Source organism: Lithobates pipiens, unplaced genomic scaffold, assembly GCF_037356315.1.
Source record: "Lithobates pipiens isolate NorthernLeopardFrog02 unplaced genomic scaffold, aLitPip1_a1.2 Scaffold_25, whole genome shotgun sequence".
Classification (NCBI taxonomy): Eukaryota; Metazoa; Chordata; class Amphibia; order Anura; family Ranidae; genus Lithobates; species Lithobates pipiens.
Genome location: NW_027507787.1, coordinates 228423171 through 228443521, shown reverse-complemented (window position 1 = coordinate 228443521; position 20351 = coordinate 228423171). Strand labels below are relative to the sequence as shown.

At 43.8% G+C, this 20351-nt stretch overlaps 2 protein-coding genes across 2 annotated transcripts in view; both read right to left on the bottom strand.

The window, feature by feature from the left end:
* Window positions 1-8809, bottom strand: part of LOC143930013 (killer cell lectin-like receptor subfamily F member 2) — a 29955-nt gene extending 21146 nt beyond the window's left edge. The window contains exon 1 of the mRNA XM_077453918.1: window positions 8632-8809. Coding sequence (XP_077310044.1) covers window positions 8632-8719 — 88 coding nt within the window. The 5' untranslated portion in view covers window positions 8720-8809. The remainder of the gene's footprint in view (window positions 1-8631) is intronic.
* A 5397-nt stretch (window positions 8810-14206) lies between these two features.
* LOC143930934 (killer cell lectin-like receptor subfamily B member 1B allele B) overlaps window positions 14207-20351 on the bottom strand; it is a 38053-nt gene continuing 31908 nt past the window's right edge. Inside the window, exons 3-4 of the mRNA XM_077455624.1 lie at window positions 17281-17387; window positions 14207-17188 (exon numbers count right to left, since the gene is read on the bottom strand). Of these exons, the coding sequence (XP_077311750.1) occupies window positions 17065-17188; window positions 17281-17387 (231 nt within the window). The 3' untranslated portion in view covers window positions 14207-17064. The remainder of the gene's footprint in view (window positions 17189-17280; window positions 17388-20351) is intronic.

Below are 20351 nucleotides of genomic sequence, written 5' to 3'. Positions count from 1 at the left end.
ACTATGTGACAGCCATGGCCATACCCAGAGCTTTTGAAAAGTATTTGTACCTCTTAGCCAAAATAAATATTTAAATATTTGTGGTGTCATGCCCTTTTATTTATTTATTTATTTATTTATTTATTTATTTTCCTGTTCTAAATTGCATTTATTTTGGCAGTTTTACAAATGTTTTACAGTTTTCCTCTTTTGTACATTCTGATAATTTTTACAAGGGCTTTCAATTTTCAGGTTAAACAAATTAATCAAGCAGATTTCTACTAGAAATAACTTTTGCCACCTTACGCCAAACAGTACGAGGCTTCAAAACAGATTGCATTACTTTAATAATAAGAGTTGTAGACTTCCCAGCAACAGACTATATGCATATTTACTATATCAGTGTCAGCCTTACTTAATATTCAGTTTCAATGTTTTTTATTGAATATATCAAAAATAAACAAAGTACATAGTATAGAGGGTATTTTGATATACACAATCAACCAATATACATCCTGAAAATCTTTTTAGCGTGTTTGCTATCAACAAAAATGAAAATCTTCATAAATAAGTAAAGTCAACTCGACAAAGTAACCTATTGGGTCTTTAAGATCATTTGGGCCATATAGACCAATATTTGTTGAATATTTTACAATGCAATACAATGAATTAATCTCTATGAGACGTTTGAAAGTGTAGTTTCTGTGCACAGCTTTAGTGATGTCTGACAGGTTTATGGCTGTGGTGGTTTTCCAGTTGCGTAGGATTAGTAAGCATGTCTCTTAGCCCTTGTACACGCGGTTGGAGATTCCGACAACCAAATCCGTCTGAGTAATTCCAACGGATTAATTCCGCAAGAGGTCCGGAAGTGATGTTGCATACAGACGGTCAGACTAAGTTGTCAGAAAATCCGATTGTACATAACGTGATGACGTTATTTCATTACGACGGGACTACGTACAGGCTAGTAGCCAATAGATTTGGTCTAGGAATTTGATCTGAGGATGCGTGGCACTTTGTCCGTCGGAGTAGGCTACTCATGATCGGAGTATGTCCGATAGGAGCATTTTGTCGGAAAATTTTAACGCCAAGTTGGAAAACTTGGTCCGTCGGATATTCCGACGGAAACAGTCCGATGCAGAGCACACACAGTGGGAATATCCTACAAAGCGGTCCGATAAGAAACATTCCGTCGGGAATCTCTGACCGTGTGTACAAGGGCTAACAGTATGTGAGTTATGACTGGCCTGAAGTCTGTTTGGAATTTCTCTATGTTCAAGTGGAGAATTGCCAAAGCCAGATCTGGCACTGTGAGCATTCCTGTTATAACTGAAATCTATTGTAATACTTGGTTCCATGGGCTTTTTGTTAGGACATTGCCAAAACATGTGTAATAGGTTTCCTAATCGTCCACAGTCCCTCCAACATTTTGATGATGTTCCTGGGAAGTAGTTTGCTATTTTATATAGTGTGTAATGCCATCCGTTTGCCATTTTATTAGTTCCCAGTGTTTAATACAATGAGAAGCTTTATGTGTTTCCTTGAATGATTGTTGCCATTGTTCTTCTGAGAAGGTGGTGTCCAGTTCCGCTTCCCATCTTTTCATAGCTATAATTTATGTAAATGTTAGTTTATCCCGTGTGACGTTGAAAAATAAAGATATTCCTTTTGTGTCTTGTTTGGCTGTTGAGTAGAATTGCCATACTTTGCGTGGAAGAGTTATAATTAGGCGTGTTTGGGATTTGAGGAAATGTTTGATTCTAAAGCATTTGAACATCTTATCATTCGTAAGGTGGTATTTTGTCTTAATCTGTTCTGCAGATTTGTGTCGTGTTCCTGTGTAAAGGTCTGATATATGTGTGATGCCCTTGTGCATCAGGTCCTTGACTGTCAACATTGGGATTTTTGATTCTAGAAGGATCAAAGGCATTTCGTAGTTTATATCTTGTGTGTCCGTGTGGTTTTGTCCCAATAGGAATCTCCCAATAGGAATCTCCATGCCTCTAATGAGATTTGCATTGGGGGAGACAGTTTGGTTGTGTCCCATGGTGTCCACCTGTCGTTCATGACAAGTAGTAATGTCAGAACTTTTGTCGGTGCTATTGTTTTTTCTATGTCCACCCATAGTGGTGTAGCAATCTCATGAAACCAATATTTGATCTGGTCTAAACGTACTGCCCATAGGTAGTCATATATGTCCACTAGTCCTGCTCCTCCTGCTTTCTTGTGAGATGTGAGGTTATTTCGGGAACATCTGGCTTTTTTTCCACCCCAAAAGTATCTCCAACTCAGGGTTGCTATACTTTTGCGGCGGTATCAACATTTTATAAGCTGTTATTTTACTAAACCATGATATTTCATTTTTTGACATGTCCTTGAGTTGGGTTTCCAGCCTGGCTATCAGCGGAACTATATTAGTTTTAACAGGCATGGATGTTTTGTTTGTAAGCATAATTCCTAGATAGGTGATGCCTCCTTTGCTCCACTTATAAGGCAATTGTGTTTGTAGAGTATCACGTGTGGAGGCTGGTACACCTACTCCAATATCAAGGATTTGGTAAAGATGACCTTGTAATATGAGACATCACCAAAGGCAGTAAGGATTTTGTGGGCTTGTGTTAGTGGATTAGTCAGGAGTATGATTACATCGTCCGCAAATAGATTAATGGTGTGCATGCTAGAGCCAGACTGCAAACCCGTGATCAAGGGTTGTGTTCTTATAGCTTTGGCTAGAGGTTCTATCATCAGGTTAAAGATAGTCGGAGATAAGGGACACCTCTGCCTGGTCCCATTTGAAATGTTGAAGGGTGTGGATAGGAAGCTCGCCTAATAAACGTGTGCTAAGGGACACAAATACAGGGCCATAATAGCCTTCAGTATGGAGCCCTTGAAGCTAAACTTGGATAGAGTCATTTCCATATAGGTCCAGTGGACCCCGTTGAACGCCTTCTCTGCATCAATAGATAGCAGCAGAGAAGGAGTTTGAGTTCGTTCAGCATGATGTATTACATTAACAATTCTCCTAGTTGCGTCAGAGGTTTGTCTCCCCGTCACAAAACCCATTTGGTCGCACCGTATAATTGAGGTTATAATATTCGTTAGTTTCTTGGCCAGTAGTTTTGCATATACTTTGGTATCTGAGTTGAGAAGGGAGATGGGTCTAAAATTGGCCTGTGTATTAGGTTCTTTACCTGGTTTCGGTAATGTAACTATGTGTGCTCTCAGCATCTCTTGGGGGAGGGTAGCAGAATCTGCGGCTTTGTTAAAGATTGTTGTCATGTGTGGTAAAAGTATGTTTTTAAAAGTTTTAAAGTATTCATTGGAGAATCCATCGGGACCGGGAGATTTCCCATTTCTATTTCTTGGGTCGTAATTGGGGCATTTAGGATATCAAGTTAATGGTCAGAGAGGGTTGGGAGGTTTATTCCCTGTAAAAAATTTTGTATTTTTTTCTGCGGTCGGCTGAGGTGTATCTAGGTCATTGTGCAGGTTATATAATGAGCTGTAGTAGTCTGCAAATTGGTTTGCTATATCTTGCGGATTGCCAGTAAAAGAGCTGGAAGATAGTGGAGGAGCCCGGCAGAAGAACCGAAGAGCGGGAGAAGTCGGAAGAAGACCCCCGGTTGGCGACGATGAGGAACAAGAAAGCCGGGCTCTTCTGCAGAAGATAGCGGAGGAGCCCATCGAGAAGACCCCCGAAGTCGGAGGAAGACCCCCGGGGCTGATTAATAAACTACTTTAAAAACCTGTGTTGTGTTTTTTTTTTATTACCACTTTTCCCCCCAGGTGAATTGTTAGGGGTACAATGTACCCCATACTCATTCACATAGGGTGGGGGCTGGGATCTGGGGGCCCCCTTATTAAAGGGGGCTCCCGGATTCCGATAAAACCCCCACTTGCAGACCCCGACAACCAACGGCCAGGGTTGTTGGGAAGAGCCCCTTGTCCTCATCAACATGGGGACAAGGTGCTTTGGGGTTGGGGGGCCGTAGGGCGCCCCTTCCCCAAAACACCCACCCCCATGTTGAGGGCACGCGGCCTGGCATGGTTCAGGTGCTCGCTCGTCCCCACCCCCTTTCCTGACCGGCCGGGCTGCGTGCTCGGATAAGGGTCTGAAATGAACTTTGGGGGGTCCCCCACGCTGTTTTTTCGGCGTAGGGGTTATCTTTAAAACCCATACCAGGCGGTGGGGCTCGTGAGGTGTCAAGCTCACAGAGGTAGGGGGTGACATTGACATTGTAATTAACGGACTTTACTCCATGTGTGGGCAAGTCTGTTCATTTGGAAAGTCTGGCGGACTAGCACTCAGACGGGCGGATTGTGAGTCAAGACTTCCTTCAAAGTCCGCCCGACTTTTGGGAAGAAAAAGTCCGCCGGAGACCACACGCTGCTGAGCCTGTCGTTTCTTTTCTTTAGCTACCATTTGGATTAAGATGCCTCTCATAAAGGCCTTGTGTGCATTCCATAAAGTATATGGGTCCTTAACCGATGTGGCATTGTCTGAGAAGAAATTTTTTAGATGCCGAGAGAGTGATGTGTGGAATTGTGGCTCTTGGATTAGTCAGATATTACAGCACCAGATGGGGGGTGAAGAGGAGACTCCCTTTTCTACAACAGACACAGATATGGCAGCATGGTCTGACCACGCAATGTCGTGTATTCTTGTTGTTTCTACATTTTGCAGGAGCCATTTGTCCGTCATGAACATGTCAATGCGGGAGTAGGAACAATGTCTATTGGGAAAAAAAGGTGTAGTCTCTTTCATTGGCATGAAGGCATCTCCATATGTCGAACAGTTCCTCATTATGGAGAAGCATCTGAAGGGATAGGTTACCTTTAGATTTACCTGAGCAAGTGTCCAGAGACGGATCCGAGGTCACGTTAAAATCTCTGCAAATCAGGAAATTAGCGTATTTCATTGAGTTTTCTTTTTTGAGAACCTTCTTAATGAATCGGATTTGGTGTGAGATTGGGGCATACAGCGTGACTATCGTATACGGTTTGGAGTTGATGTCTCTGGTAGTAATGATGTACCTGCCTCCTTCGTCGAGGAATATATCTTTGGATTGGAAGGAGAGAGAATTTTTAATGGCTAGTAGTACACCTCCCTTTTTTGTGGTTCAGTGTACAGGCCATATAAATGTATGGGTAGTCTTTGTGTGAGCATTGTGGTGTGTTATTAAGTTGGAAATGCATTTCTTGTACACAGAGAATGTCCGCCTTTTGTTTACCAGCTTCTTTCCATAGGGAGAATCTTTTTGCTGGCTGATTTAGGCCCCTGGCGTTAATCGATAGACAAGTGATCATCATTGTAGGGGAAATGTGGAAGTTCGTACGGGTATGTGGTGTGAGTTTGTGAGATACAATTTGCCATTCGTTTTCTATGGAATGCGGGCCTACTGGAGGTGATTGATGAGTGGCCTGGTCAGGGAGTATATCCCATTTCCGTAAAGTAGTGAGCCCTTCCTCTAGATTGGACACAGAGATGGTGACCCCGTTGTGGGTGATGGAGAGAGTTGCTGGATACTTCCATTTATGGAGGATTTTATGATTCCTCAGTGCTTTGGTAATTGTCATCAGGTTGCGGCAGCGTTGTAAGGTGTGCCTCTAAAGGTAAGGGAGTAATCTGAAATTGGCATATTGCTGAGGAATATTTTATGGTTTACGTGAAGCTTGCAATATTTGATATTTTATGTGCTAATAATGTACTCTCAGTAGAACATTTCTGGGGGTGAAAGCAGGGAGGAAGGATGGTTTAGGGACCCTATGGATCCTGTCCACGAGGAGATCTTGTGCTGTTGCCCCTGGCACTAATGTGGAAAATAGGATCTAGGCATATAGCGGTAGCTGAATAGGGGGGACAGATTCTGGTAGGCCGCACAATTTGAGGTTGTTCCTCCTGGATCTGTCCTCGAGGTCAGCCATTTTGTCTTTTATCCATGCTATATCTTCCCCTTGTGCCGTATGGGCCTCCACCATCATATTGTATGAGGAGGTATATTCCTCCATCTTGTTCTCAGCCTGGTTTACTCTGTGGCCTATTGCTTGCACTTCTCTCTGACATTCATTTATTCCCCTGAACATATCTGCCTGTAAGGAGGATCACAAGGACAGCAACATGTCCTTTAACATTGTATCTGACACTGGTCTGTCTGCTGTGGGGAAGTCTGTGATAGGATCCCCTCTCTTTGTGATCTGGCTTGTGGTGGCACAATGAGGCCCACTTACCCCTATGTCCGGATTGGCTTGCGGCCTGACTGGGGAGTCTCTCCTCGGCTTCGATTTGGCTGGACTCCTCGTTGAGGGGCTGGATGGTCCAGAGGAGAACTCACTGGGTGGGTTAGCTGAGTGGGTAGAAGTGGATGGCAGCGCGTGAGTGCCATTGTCTGCTCCAGGCCTTTGCTTCAGCCGTACATCCTGAGCGCCGCCGCCATTTTGTTGTAGCCCGCACGAGGCTGAGGCAAAGTAGCTTTATAATTTTTGCGGCTGCTGCCGGTTCTGTTTCGCTGCATCTTCTCGTTCAGCGGAGTAACGCCGATAAGCTGGCTGTGTGTGAGGCTGCGGATGGCACTAGTGAGCTCTGATGGTAGTGGATTATCTCCGGCGGGCGAGCGGAGCTCATGGGTTAAGCATCCATCTTGGAGCCCGGTCGCCACGCCCCCCGGGTCATGCTCTTTTAGAAGGGGCATGGATAAACCTTGCCTTTTTATTAAGGTGCCTTTTGAAAGGATTGTGGTAGATTTGGTTGGACCATTGGTGAAGTCCACTAGGAACCACCAGTATATTCTTATTTTAGATTATGGTATCCGCTGTCCAGAAGGCAAACCTAGGCAAACACCATTGCCAAAGAACTATTCCATATGATCGCCCACACTTGAATAGCAAAAGAAAACCTTATCGATGAAGGGACTTCCTTTATATCAAAGTGATCAAGCTTTTATGTACACTGCTGAAGATAAAATAGTTGTAAACCTCTGTGTATTACTCACAGGGTTGGTGAAGTAGTTTAACAAAGTAGGTTGTGTAAGGTAAATGATAAAGATGGACAGGACTGGGATTGTCTTCTTCTCTGTCACACATTCTCTGTCCTTAATGTCTCACAGTCTACTACAAGGTTCTCTCGCATTGAGCTGCTGTATGGTAGATGGCCCCACAGCCTACCGGATATTGAAAGAGATTTGGAAGTCACACCCCACATGAGTTTGATTTAACATACCTCTCACATACAGGATCAAATTGTATAACAAGTGTTTAAAACAGTCTTCTATGGCTATAGGTACTGCAGAAGACTGATCAAGGTAGACATTGGGGTGAAGAATGGAAGAGATTAAACAGCGTTTACCTTGGGATTATAAATGGCGTTTACTGGGCTGACTGCAGTATATACGGTTTCTGAATGTGATATGGGAAGAATAAATGTGTGGTCACCCAGGCTGAGATCTGCCCAGTCTAGTCTAACTATAAAGAACAGTGTGAAGATTATAACATCCTGTATTTTTAGTGTATGTATGTTTCTTTTTTTTATGACACATCGGATGTAATTGTGTTTTGTTTTTTGTATGTCTATTGCTTTTGTTTGTGAGCAGAATGGGGAAGAAACATTCTAAAGGCCCGTACACACAATCAGAATTTTTGACAACAAACATGCAAATTAGCTGCTTTGGAGCAACATCCGACCGTGTGTACGCTCCACCGGACAAACTTTTTCCGTTTTCATCGAACTTTTGTTGGCTGTGCGAACGGACAAACTTTCTGGCAACAAAAGTCCGATGGAGCAAAGTCTGATCGTGTGTACAGAAAACCATAGGACTTTTGTACAAAGTACAAACAGGCATGCTCAGAACCAATGCAAAAGATCAGACAACAATACAGAAGTTGATCAAAAGTGGCGGTAAAGAGCAGAAAAACCACATGATTTGGTGAAAGTTGGCTGAAAAAGTCCTGCCGTGTGTATGCAATACAAGTTGTTGGCTGACGCCCTTTGTACAAAAATCCACAGGAAAGTTTGTACAAAGTCCAATCGTGTGTATGAGGTTTTACTTTGACCAGACTGGTGCAGAAGCTAAGGGTCTTTCAGGAGCTGGTTTAGGCAGCAGTGATGGCAAGATCATGAGAGAACTTAGGTGCCAGAGGGTATAATCAGAGGGGAAGTTAGGAGGGACGGTGCTGTTTGGAATGAGTGAAGATTCAATTTGGAGTATGACCATGTGTAATAGAGCAGGGTGTTGGAGAAATGGTCTTGTAAAGGACATGAATGTCAAATATTAGTGTTGCTGTTATTGTTGAATCTTTGACAAACTCATGATTTGTGCTGAATCTTGCAGTTTGGATTTTGCTATATCAGGAATTTAATGTGGGAATGCCTCCAGTTGTGTTTGTACATGATATTTCTATAGTCCCATGTTCTGTCCTATTTTGTATTAATATATTTGTTTGATGCTCATTTGCAGTTTTGACTTCAGGAAACATTTTCAATGCTCAATTTATGAGGTCGGGACCAAAGGACAGATGGTTTCCATAACTGCATTTCATTATCATTTTCTTATCCTGCTGCAGGAAAATGAAGCATGGAATCTGAATTTCTCACTCTTCTGGAATGAATCCTAAATCTCATCAATATTTTCAGCAATATAAAACAGAAGAGCCTCTTACCTTTTATCTCCATGTCTGATAACACAAGAAGAATCCTAAACTGCTGTACTGTGATGTCCGGTCTAATAGGTTCTATGTAAGATATCATGTACACTTAATATGATGTGACTGCACTTGCACCCCCCTGTTCCTGTGTGGTCACCGAGGCTGAGATCTGCCCAGCCTTGTCTAACTATAAAGAACCGTGTGAAAATTATAACATCCTGTATTTCAGTGTATGTATGTTTGTTTTTATGACTCTGTAATGATATTAGATTGTTAGCTCCCTCCAGGTACATGACCTAAAATCCAGGGAGTCACTCAGTGGTGGCTGGTGCTCAAAAACGTTTTTGGGGGGCGCAAACAAACTGAAAAATACTGACCCCCCCCAATCAATTGCAGCCTCCCTGTGCCCATCAAATGCAGCCTCTGTGCCCATTAATTGCAGCCATTGTGACCAGCAAACGCAGCCACAGGGCCCATCATATGCAGCCACTTTGCCCATCTTATGCAGCCACGTGTGCCCATCATATGCAGCCACTGTGCACATTGTATGTAACCACCTGTGCCCATTATATGTAACCACCTGTGCCCATCAAATGCAGCCACTTGTGTCAGTGAAATGCAGCCACTTGTGCCCAGTATATGCAGCCACTTGTGCCCATCATATGCCGCCACTCTGCCCACCGACCTCCCCCCCACTCGTGGGGCTTGTGGCTCTTGTGGCTCTGGCAGGACCCCCCCCCCCCACGCACTCACATGGCTATGACAGAGGGGACTTATCACAGCAGCTCCTCTCCGATGTACCAGAGCAGGGGTGACCTCCGCTCCAGCGTGTCTCCTCCGCTCCTGCGCCTGAGCCCACCCTATTTTGAAGCCTATTAGAGCCTCTGGCTCTAATCAGGTGCTTCAAAAAGTACCACCCCCGACATAGGAATCCATGCGTCCGGCATCCTGAAAGGGGCACATGGATAAGGGGGCGGCGCTCATATGCCCACAGTGCATTGGCCGCCACTAGAGTCACCCTGTATATTACCACTCATTGGATGTAATTGTGTTTTTTTTTTGTATGTCATTATGACAGAGACTTCTTTATGTATTGTGCCACCTGCACAGTGTACACCTAAAGCTACCCCAATTGCTGGTGTTCTTCTGGTCCTGTCCGCAGGCAGCTGCTGCAGCAATTACAGTCGGTGTATTGTGCCACCTGCACAGTGTACACCTAAAGCTACCGCAATTGCTGGTGTTCTTCTGGTCCTATACCACAGGCAGCTATAGCAGTTATAGTCAGTGTATTGTGCCCCCTGCACAGTGTACACCTGAAGCTACCCAAATTGCTGGTATTGTGCTGGTCCTATACCACAGGCAACCGCAGCAATTACAGTCAGTGTATTGTGCCACCTGCACAGTGTACACCTAAAGCTACCCCAATTGCTGGTGTTTTTCTGATCCTATACCACAGGCAGCTGTAGCAGTTATAGTTGGTGTATTGTGCCACCTGCACAGTGTACATCTGAAGCTACCCAAATTGCTGGTGTTCTTCTGGTCCTACCCACAGGCAGCTGCTGCAGCAATTACAGTCGGTGTATTGTGCCACCTGCACAGTGTACACCTAAAGCTACTGCAATTGCTGATGTTCTTCTGGTCCTATACCACAGGCAGCTATAGCAGTTACAGTCAGTGTATTGTGCCACCTGCACAGTGTACACCTGAAGCTACCCAAATTGCTGGTGTTGTGCTGGTCCTATACCACAGGCAGCTGCAGCAATTACAGTCAGTGTATTGTGCCACCTGCACAGTGTACAGCTAAAGCTACCCCAATTGCTGGTGTTCTTCTGATCCTATACCACAGGCACCTGCTGCAGCAATTACAGTCGGTGTACCACATGCTTGACCAGACATATGTTGACCTGCCATGCAGTTCGTTGGCAAGTGTACCTAAAAGACCCACACCAAACAACAAAGCGGACCTCTCCTTGCTCCTCTTCAGCTGGGATCTCCAACTCCACTATACCTTCAGTCCTCTCTGAAACCAGCACTGGGAGGAATGAAGGTGTAGAATTAGGTGTGTCACAGCCAAGTACTTGCGGGCAATCTGCTAGCGGTACACCGACGTCCGATTGTACAGGGCAAATTTCCCTGCCCCAGCTGCTGCACCGTCAAAAGAAGTTCACTCCCAGCTTCCTCCCCAGCTAGACTGACCCTGGGTATTTAGGGAGGCATGCCCTCTGCAATCCAGATTGGGGATTCATCAAGGCTCCTTGGAATACTCTAGGCAGCTCCACCTCTCCTCTTCACTTTCCTTTACAGATTTTACTACATTTTGGAAAGAAGTGGGAGATCTCAGTGATGCTGCCTGTGAGTCACCTAAGTCACTCAACCCTAACCCAGAAGAAAAATACACACAGGCTTGGCTGCCAGCCAAGCCTCACAATTTACCTATTTTACACAAAAACGTATTCTCACATCTAGCAGCCTAGAGGGTACTACATCTAATATCCAGGGAACCACTATGGATGCTGAAAATCACTGCAGCTTGTACAAAAGTATGTTAGCTGGATACCCTAGGGCTAAAGAATTCCAGAGAAACTGAACAGACTGTGCTTCTCCATGCAGCTGCGGAGAGGCTCGTCTCCCCCACCCCCCCAGCATCTCAGCAGTTGGCAGCAGAGAGGAGGACAGAAATCCTCCTACGAATTGTCAAATATAACTATTTTTGTATTGTTAGTGCAATGCTGATGTTATGAAATGAAATGTATGCTCTGACCATAGATTCTCATTTAAGGCCATGCAGAGTTTTAGGGAGGAGACTTCCTGCTGTTCCCTTTTTTGTAAGTATAATATATATTAAGGCAATACGCTACAAATTCAGAAATATATGACCTTTTACTTTATACGGCTGCATTGATACAATTAATAATATATATTTTTATATATTCATAAACACGCAACCACATCCAACAATCTGATCAGTTTTGTTAGATAGTCAGGAAGTCAAGTGAAAGTAAGATGGGCCCCACTCGGCTCTATGCCCTTGGAGGACCGAGGCGACCTCCGGCATCACTTTTTTTTCCCTTAAAATCAAAATGTCATTTATTTTAATTATTTTTGCTTTTAAAGGAAAATGAGAGATCTGGGGTAAAGAGGACCTGTCATGCTGATTTATATTACAAGGGATGTTTACATTTCTTGTAATAGGAATAAAAGTGATAAAAAATAATAATAAATAAAGGGACAGTGTAAAAAAAAAAAAAAAAAAAAACAAATAAATTTTTTTTAAACGCCCATCCCTCTATGCTCACGTTCAGAAGCGAACGCATACGGAAGTCGTGCCCACATATGTAAACTGTGTTCAAACCACACATGTCAGGTATTGCTGGAATTGTTAAAGCGAGAGCAATAATTCTAGAGCTCAACCTACTCTGTAACTCTAAACAGATAACCTGTAAAACATTTTAAATCGTCGCCTATGGAAATTTCTAAGTACCGTAGTTTGTCTCCATTCCCAATGTGCACTTTTAAAGCGTCACATGTTAGGCATCTATTTACTTGGCAAAACATCATCTTTCACATTATGCAAACATTTTAGGTTAACTTTAGTGTTTTTTTTTTTTTTTACTGAAAAAAATATTTTTTTCCCCCAAAAAAATGCATATAAAAGACAGCTGTGCAAATACAAAGTAACATAAAATATTGCAGTGATCGCCATTTTATTCTTTAGGTTCTCTGCTAAATAAAAGATATCATGTTTGGGGGTTCGAAATTTCCAGAAAAGACCTGGTCAGCAATTGGTTAAATATCATGAAGCACATTTAAACAGGGAGATAAAAACACATTTGTTTGTCTGGATTCAGCCAACAACAATGAATAACATTTACAGGAACACATCACATAGGAAAAATGAAGGTGTATGGAAATTAAGATTTATGAATGATTCTTTATTTGCATTGTGGCCAATGATTGGCAGCAAATGCAGATTTAAAGTGCAAAAAATCAAGAGTTATGTTATAGGGAACATCTAGCAATGTTAATTTTGTCTGGAAATTCTCTAATATATAGTATTACATGTCCTGGTATGTGGGTATGCATAGACACTCCTGTACCGACAGCTTTGTCGATGCTCTGTGATGTAAAAAAATGAGACAAGGATAAATCATTTCAGAACTTTTCCACCTTTGTGACCTATAAACTGTACAACTCAGTTGAACAACAAACTGAAATATTTTAGGTGGATGGAAGTAAAAATAAAAACGAAAAAATATTGTTGCATAAGTGTGCACACCCTTATGCTAATACTTTGTTGAAGCACCTTTTGATTTTTTTACAGCGCTCAGTCTTTTTGGGTATGAGTCTATCAGCATGGCACATCTTGACAAGGCAATATTTGCCCACTCATCTTTGCAAAAACACTCCAAATCTGTCAGATTGCGAGGGAATCTTCTGTGTACAGCCCTCTTCAGATAACCCCACAGATTTTCAATGGGATTCAGGTCTGGGCTCTGGCTGGGCCATTCCAAAACTTTAATCTTCTTCTGGTGAAGCCATTCCTTTGTTAAATTTGATGTATGGCTTGGGCCGTCATGCTGAAAGATGAAGTTCCTCTTCATGTTTGGCTTTCTAGCAGAAGCCTGAAGGTTTTGAGCCAATATTGACTGGTATTTGGAACTGTTCATAATTCCCTCTACCTTGACTAAGGCCCCTGTTCCAGCTGAAGAAAAACAGCCCCAAAGCATGATACTGTCACCACCATGCTTCATGGTGGGTATGGTGTTCTTTTGGTGATGTGCAGTGTTGTTTTTTTTGCGCAAAACATATCTTTTGGAATAATGGCCAAAAACTTCAATCTTGGTTTTATCAGACCAGAACACATTTTCCCACATGCTTTTGGGAGACTTCAGATGTGTTTTTGCAAAATTTAGCCGGGCTTGAATGTTTTTCTTCGTAAGAAAAGGATTCCGTCTTGCCACCCTACCCCATAGCCCAGACATATGAAGAATACAGGAGATTGTTGTCATATGTACCACACAGCCAGTACTTGCCACATATTCCTGCAGCTCCTTTATTGTTGCTGTAGGCCTTTTGGCAGCCTCCCTGACCAGTTTTCTTTTCGCCTTTTCATCAATTTTGGAGGGATGTCCAATTCTTGGTAATGTCACTATTGTGCCATATTTTCTCCACTTGATGATGACTGTCTTCACTGTGTTCCATGGTATATCTAATGCCTTGGAAATTATTTTCTACCCTTCTCCTGACTGATACCTTTTAATAATGAGATCCCTCTGATGCTTTGGAAGCTCTCTGCGGACCATGGCTTTTGCTGTAGGATGCAACTAAGAAAATGTCAGGAAAGACCTACTAGAACAGCTGAACTTTTATTTGGGGCTAATCAGAGGCACTTTAAATGATGGCTGGTGTGTACTGACCCATATTTAACATGAGTTTGAATGTGATTGCTTAATTCTGAACACAGCTACATCCCTTAGTTATAAGAGAGTTTGCACACTCATGCAAACACATTATTTAAGTTTTTATTTTTACACCACCTCCCTTAAAATATTTCAGTTTGTTTTTCAAGTGAGTTGTACAGTTTATAGTTCACATTAAGGTGGAAAAAGTTCTGAAATGATTCTTTTGTGATCTTTGTCTCATTTTTTTACATAACAGAAACCTGACGTTTTAACAGGTGTTTGTAGACTTTTATATCCACTGTATATCTACAGTGTAGGATCACCGGAGGCACTGCTGCCTCTGACTGCCAGTCTGAGCAGATTTGGGGTGAGATTAGGCGAGATCGTTATTGTACTTCCTCAGTAATTCTGTGGATCTGCGCTTCTTGAATATCCCTTCCCTAGCCATCAATTGGGCAGCACTTCTAAAAGTGAAGATTTGATATGCTTTTTTGAATTTTTGATTTTTGAAATGTTTACTATGCCTAACCAGTACCTTGAAAATATTGTCAGGAATTTCTTCTGAATAACAGCAATGGACGTCCTGATATGTGAGGGTGCCTAGGCACTCCTTTTCTGTAGCCTCATAGCAGTATATACACAGTGTGCGATCTATGGCACTGCTGTCTCTGACTGCTAGTCTCAGGAGATCTGGAGAGAGATTTTGTGATGTCACTCCTGTGGTGCTAACTGTTCTCCTTGCTGGAGGCTCTGACATGAGGAAGCAAACCTATGCCTCCACATAGAGACACAATGCAGGCCAAGGCATGGTAATATTAATGGGGAACAATTGGCTACCAGAAGACTGCAGACAATTCTGGTGGCTATTTTTCTGCCCTCTAACTGCATTTTTTGGACACAGTTTCTAGAGTTTAGTTCCTCTTTGAACAGTCAAGTTGGTCTTCACAAGACATCAAAGAATAAACGGTTGATTTGCTGAATGTTTTAGGGTGGCTGTAATTGGTAGATGTCACATTCACCATGCTAGAAATCAGCCAAATGCATACCTCCAGACCCAACTTTAGTGTTCTCTAATAAACACCCACCCAATACTGTTAATACACAATTTAAATTCCTATTGCGAACTACTACAGCCACCGAACAAACAATAGCCAAGGCCTGAAACTAACAATAGAACCACCCAAACCACGATCCATGAAAAAATTGAAGTCATGCTGAGAGATAGGATAGCACCAAGTGTGACAGCCCAGGACAGACAGTATATGCCACCAGGCTTCAATTACACTCTCCTAGAACCATAGTGCACCTCTTTTTACGATCCAGAAAGGCCTCCTACTTCCCCAAACTCCTGCCCCCCCCCCATCTACCTTTTTACTTTTTATTCCCCTTCCTCCAGGTTTTACTTATCTGTTTAACTCAATATGTGACAGAAATATCTCTGCCCCACTGCTGCCTCAATGTACATGGGCCACTGTCATCTTCCTTACCAACTCCTGGGGGGACACCTCATTGTACTGCCCTGCACTGACAGCCCATGTTGACCCTTCTGGTAAGTGCATCAGATCACTGGGCTACCGGTGCCATTGCTGTTTTTGGAGGAGGTGTCATTGCTGCACTCCTTGTACCTCACAGCACCTAATTATCCATTCCTCTCATATATAGCTGCAAGACATTTCTTTAAAGCCTCAGTTTAATTTTTTTTAAAAAAGCACAAGGAACATTGTTAACAGCCAGTAGGATGTATTTCTTGTGTTGCTGTGTCCTCCTTTAGATGAAATCGTCCTCCTCGGATGCTCCCCTGCAGTAATTTTCTGGTGCATTGGGTGTAAATACAGCTAGTAGGCTGTCATAGGGTCTCATCAAGAGAGTCTGACTATGCCCTCCCTTTCCACCCAGCTCCTCCATTCATAAAAGTTTGACAGTGTCTGTAAATGGAACAGAATCTATGAATGGAGGAGGTGTGGGCGTAACATCAGGGGTCACAGGAGTCACAATTGCGACCCCCACCCCTAGCTCCAGGGGGGCCATGCGGTCTCCCTAACATATTAGCATATCTGCCTCCACAAAATCCCAGAGTCCAGCTCCATCCACCCTGTGACCCACAGCAGGGCTAGAGTCCTCCAGTTCTTATCTTCCACTTTGCCTTGCCTTTTCTACAGTCAACATCCCTCCACTCTTATTGGCTGGAGAGAAGCACACATGCTATTTCCTGAAGTGAGGAGGATTAGATGAGAGCAGCTCAGGACGAGAACGGGTCTGTACTGTGAGCACAGTGTGTGGTGACAACTGGGGAAGGTGAGCACTAAGCAGCCTGCTCCAGAGCTGACCAGGCAGGAGGAGAGAGACGCCTGATAGCTGGGACAGGAACGCTGTAACTGTGAGGTAAGATACACTGCTCAGGTCAGGTCAACAAGTCACCTATGGTGAAGACCCCCACCCTGGGAGATTGGGGGCTGTGCTGGGAGGGGGAGAGGATTTATTTCTGGAGGGGTGATGGGGGACTTGTGCTGAAAGGGGGAAGACAAACCTGTCAAGGATGGGGATTTGGTGGGAACCCCTCATAATGGGCACAGCAGGTGTAAAAACCCAGGAATTCGGCACAGGGGTGGAGGGAACCCGTCATAATGGACACAGTGGGTGTACAGACCCGGGAACTCAGTACAGGGATGGTGGGAACCCCTTATAATAGGCACAGCAGGTGTACAGACCTGGGAACTCAGCACAGGGATGGTGGGGACCCCTCATAATAGGCACTACAGGTGTACAGACCTGGGAACTCAGCACATAGATGGTGGAAACACTGATAATGGGCACGGTGGGTCACTCAGACCCGGGAACTTGGCACAGGGATGGTGGGAATCCCTCATAATGGATAGAGTGAGGCTGCAATTAATGGCCACAGTTTTACCTAGCAGTAATGATACATAATCACCTGATAAATGGCTATTTACAGCCCTGCATTACTAAAAGTTTAATTTTTCAGTTTGCGCCCCCCCAAAATTTTTGAGCACCAGCCACCACTGGTCAATATGTTGTGATATAACTGTCAGATCTTCAGGGTTCTCTTCTGACAAATCCAGTTGTATCTGAATTGGCAGCGATCATTATTATATTTATAACCTGCTTCCCACCATACACAGTCTCCTGAGGATTTTCCTGATATCTGGAATCTGGTAATAAATAACAATGAGGAGTTATGAGTATTTATTGTTTTCTGGATGAACATCATTCATATTCTCAGTGTAGATGAAGAGTCACTTACAGGCTGGTATTATAGAGCCGACCGTCCACCCATCTCCATCCATCTCCATCTCTGTACAGACCAATCCAGAACACGTCATTAGCTTTGCTGGATCTGTTTATAAACTCCTGGGAGAACAAATATCATCTGTCACACTCCAGCTACAGACATCGGACACACACATTGGATAGAAGTCTGAAGATCTGTCTATTCCATCATTTCTACAAAAGCTCTATTGTGGCAAATGTCACCAGAAAAAAAAAAAAGATCTGTGATCTGGAATTATTTGTCAGTTTCCTGATGTTCCATAGGAAATACATTCATTTTACATGTCTAATCTTCTATATTAGATAATTAAAGTTCACGCATAATATGCACGCTCACTTCCAGTATGAAAAAAACATCACCCAATTATACCTGACACCATTACATGTGGAGTGAATGATTCTTGTCACTGTTTATGGAAAATACGATCTAATGACTGCTGTCTATGTGTAACCTGAATGTAGCAGAGAATCCTGTTACATAAAAGAGAACAATCTGTCATCCAATTTAAATTTAATGATACATAGACAGGAGGAGCAGGGCCAGATTTCCCATTAGGAACAGCAGGCATGTGCCTACAAGCTCCCTTCCTAGAGGGGTGCCCGTCTGCACAAGCAGGACCTGTGCCACCCTTAAGCAGCTGCTTTACGTAAAATTCACCACCCCCCTTTCCTGGCGCACAGTGTAGACAAAACTCCTCGCACCAGCCCTGAGAACAGGAACAGGAGATCGGGAAGAGTGGAGAGTCCACATAAGAGAAGAAAGGGCAGCCAGGGTAGGAGATGGAAGGGGTGATTGGAGACAACCTGCCTTTGTCTGCCCAGCTGTCACTTGACCACTGGGCGATCAATAATCACTTCCCCCAATGGCCTCGCTCAGGAGCCCTGGCTACAGCCTCCACCCCCCCCCCCCCCCCCCATTGGGTCTACTTCCAGCCCCCAATGAGACCGCTGAGGAGTCAAAGAGAAGACATCTGGGCAAAGTCACCATTGAGTATGACAGCAATGAGTTGAAGAAGAGTCTGCAGCTGGAGGAGTGAATCCTGGAGCAGTGCATCCTACTATATGACTACTATACATATACTATACATCCTACTATATGACTGCCAGGTAAGGGCAACAATTACACATGGGGAGGCTTAGGAAACAACTGCTGCCTCCCCACTGCCAATCCAGCAGCTAATAGCTAACCCCGTTTAGTGGAGTTGGTGAGATTAGTCAGTCAAGTCAGTCAGGTCCATAAACATTGGGGCATCGACACAATTCTAATCTTTTTGGCTCTATACACCACCCCAATGGATGAGCCGAACACCCCCGGTTCGGTTCGCAGCAGAACCTGCGAACGGACCGAAAATTCGTGCCAACTTTAGAAACCCATTAAAGTCTATGGGACTAGCACTTTTGATTTTGAACATTCAAATTTTAAAGGCTAACATGCAAGTTATTGTCCTAAAAAGGGTTTGGGGACCCAGGTCCTGCCCCAGGGGACATGTATCAATGCAAAAAAAAGTTGAAAAAACTTCATTTTTTTAGTAAAACAAGGATAGAGATAAAGCATCAGTGGAGAGGAGGCACATCTTTCCCATATCAACTCTTACAGGAGAGAATTTCCCTTCCTAGGGGTGGATTTCATCTCACTTCCTGTTGTCTCCTTATGTTTGAAAGTAGGGGCCTGCCCTATATGCTCTGCAGAAATTTGGGCTAAGGTGTTGGTGGAACGCCCTGCTGTGAACTATTATATCAAGAATTGTAATTACATGCCATTGTTGAACAGTGGTAGAAAAATTGGGCTTTGGGTGGTGGTGCTGGTGCCATAACACTATAAGTCCTCACAGCTACTCTTGGTGGGTGCTGGAACGGCCCTGCTGTGAAATATTATATCAAGAATTGTAATTACAAGCACCTGTTGAACAGGGAATGAAAAATTGGGCCTTAGGCACTGGTGCCGCAACATTGCAGCACCTCACAGAAACTCTAGTTGGAGCACAGGAATGAGCCCTGTTGCAAAGTATTGCATCAAAAATTGTAATTACATGCCCCTGTTAAACAGTGGGTGAAAATTTGGGCCATAGGCACTGGTGCTGGTGCCACGACACTTTGTAGTTGAGCGCAGCAACGAACCCTCCTGCAAAATATTGCATCAAAAATTGTAATTACACGGCCCTGTTAAACAGGGGCTGAAAAATTGGGCCTTAGCCACTGGTGGAGGTGCCTAGAATCAAAAATGTTCTTCCAAGCTATCAGCATGATCATTGAGGAGGAAGAGGATAGTCACTCAACATAACAGGATAGTCACTCAGCATCAGCATAGGCAGATCTTGTAGGGATCTGACATTTCAAAAACAATTATTCAATTACATCAGCATCAGGTGCTTGGTAGCTGGTGGTGATCCAAGACTGATTCATTTTTATGAAGGTCAGTCGATCAACAGATGGACAGGTGCACCCTGTGATCGGTTACAAAACCTCCAGCAGCACTGAATGTGCGTTCCAAAAGAATACTGGATGCAGAACAGGCCAGTAGCTCAATTGCATACTATGCAAGCTCTGGCCAGTGATCCATCCTCAAGACCCAGTAACCCAGAGGATTTTCAGTGGAAAAGATGTCCAAGTCTGATCTTGCCCCTAGGTCTTCCTGCACCATGTAAATTAGACGCTGGCAGTGGTTGCTGGAACCGATCATACCTTGGGGCTGCGGACTAAAAAATTGTTTGAATGCATCGGTCAGACGGACACCTTCTCCACCGCTCCTTCTGTGAGTGACCGAAGCCTCAGCAACACGTTGTCCAGGACCAGGAATTTGTAACCTCCCAGTCTCTGGGAACGCGTTGCACAGACCTTTCTGCAAGGCCTCCCAAAGATGTTTGATCCTCTGCTCCCTCTGCGATGGCAAGATAAGGTCCGCAACCTTACCCGTGTAACATAGATCAAGGAGGGTTGCCAGCCAGTAATAATCCCTCTCCTTGATCCGACAAATACCAGGATCCTTCCGCAGGCTTTGCATGATTAGGGAAGCCATGCAGCGTAGGTTAGCTGAGGCATTCGGTC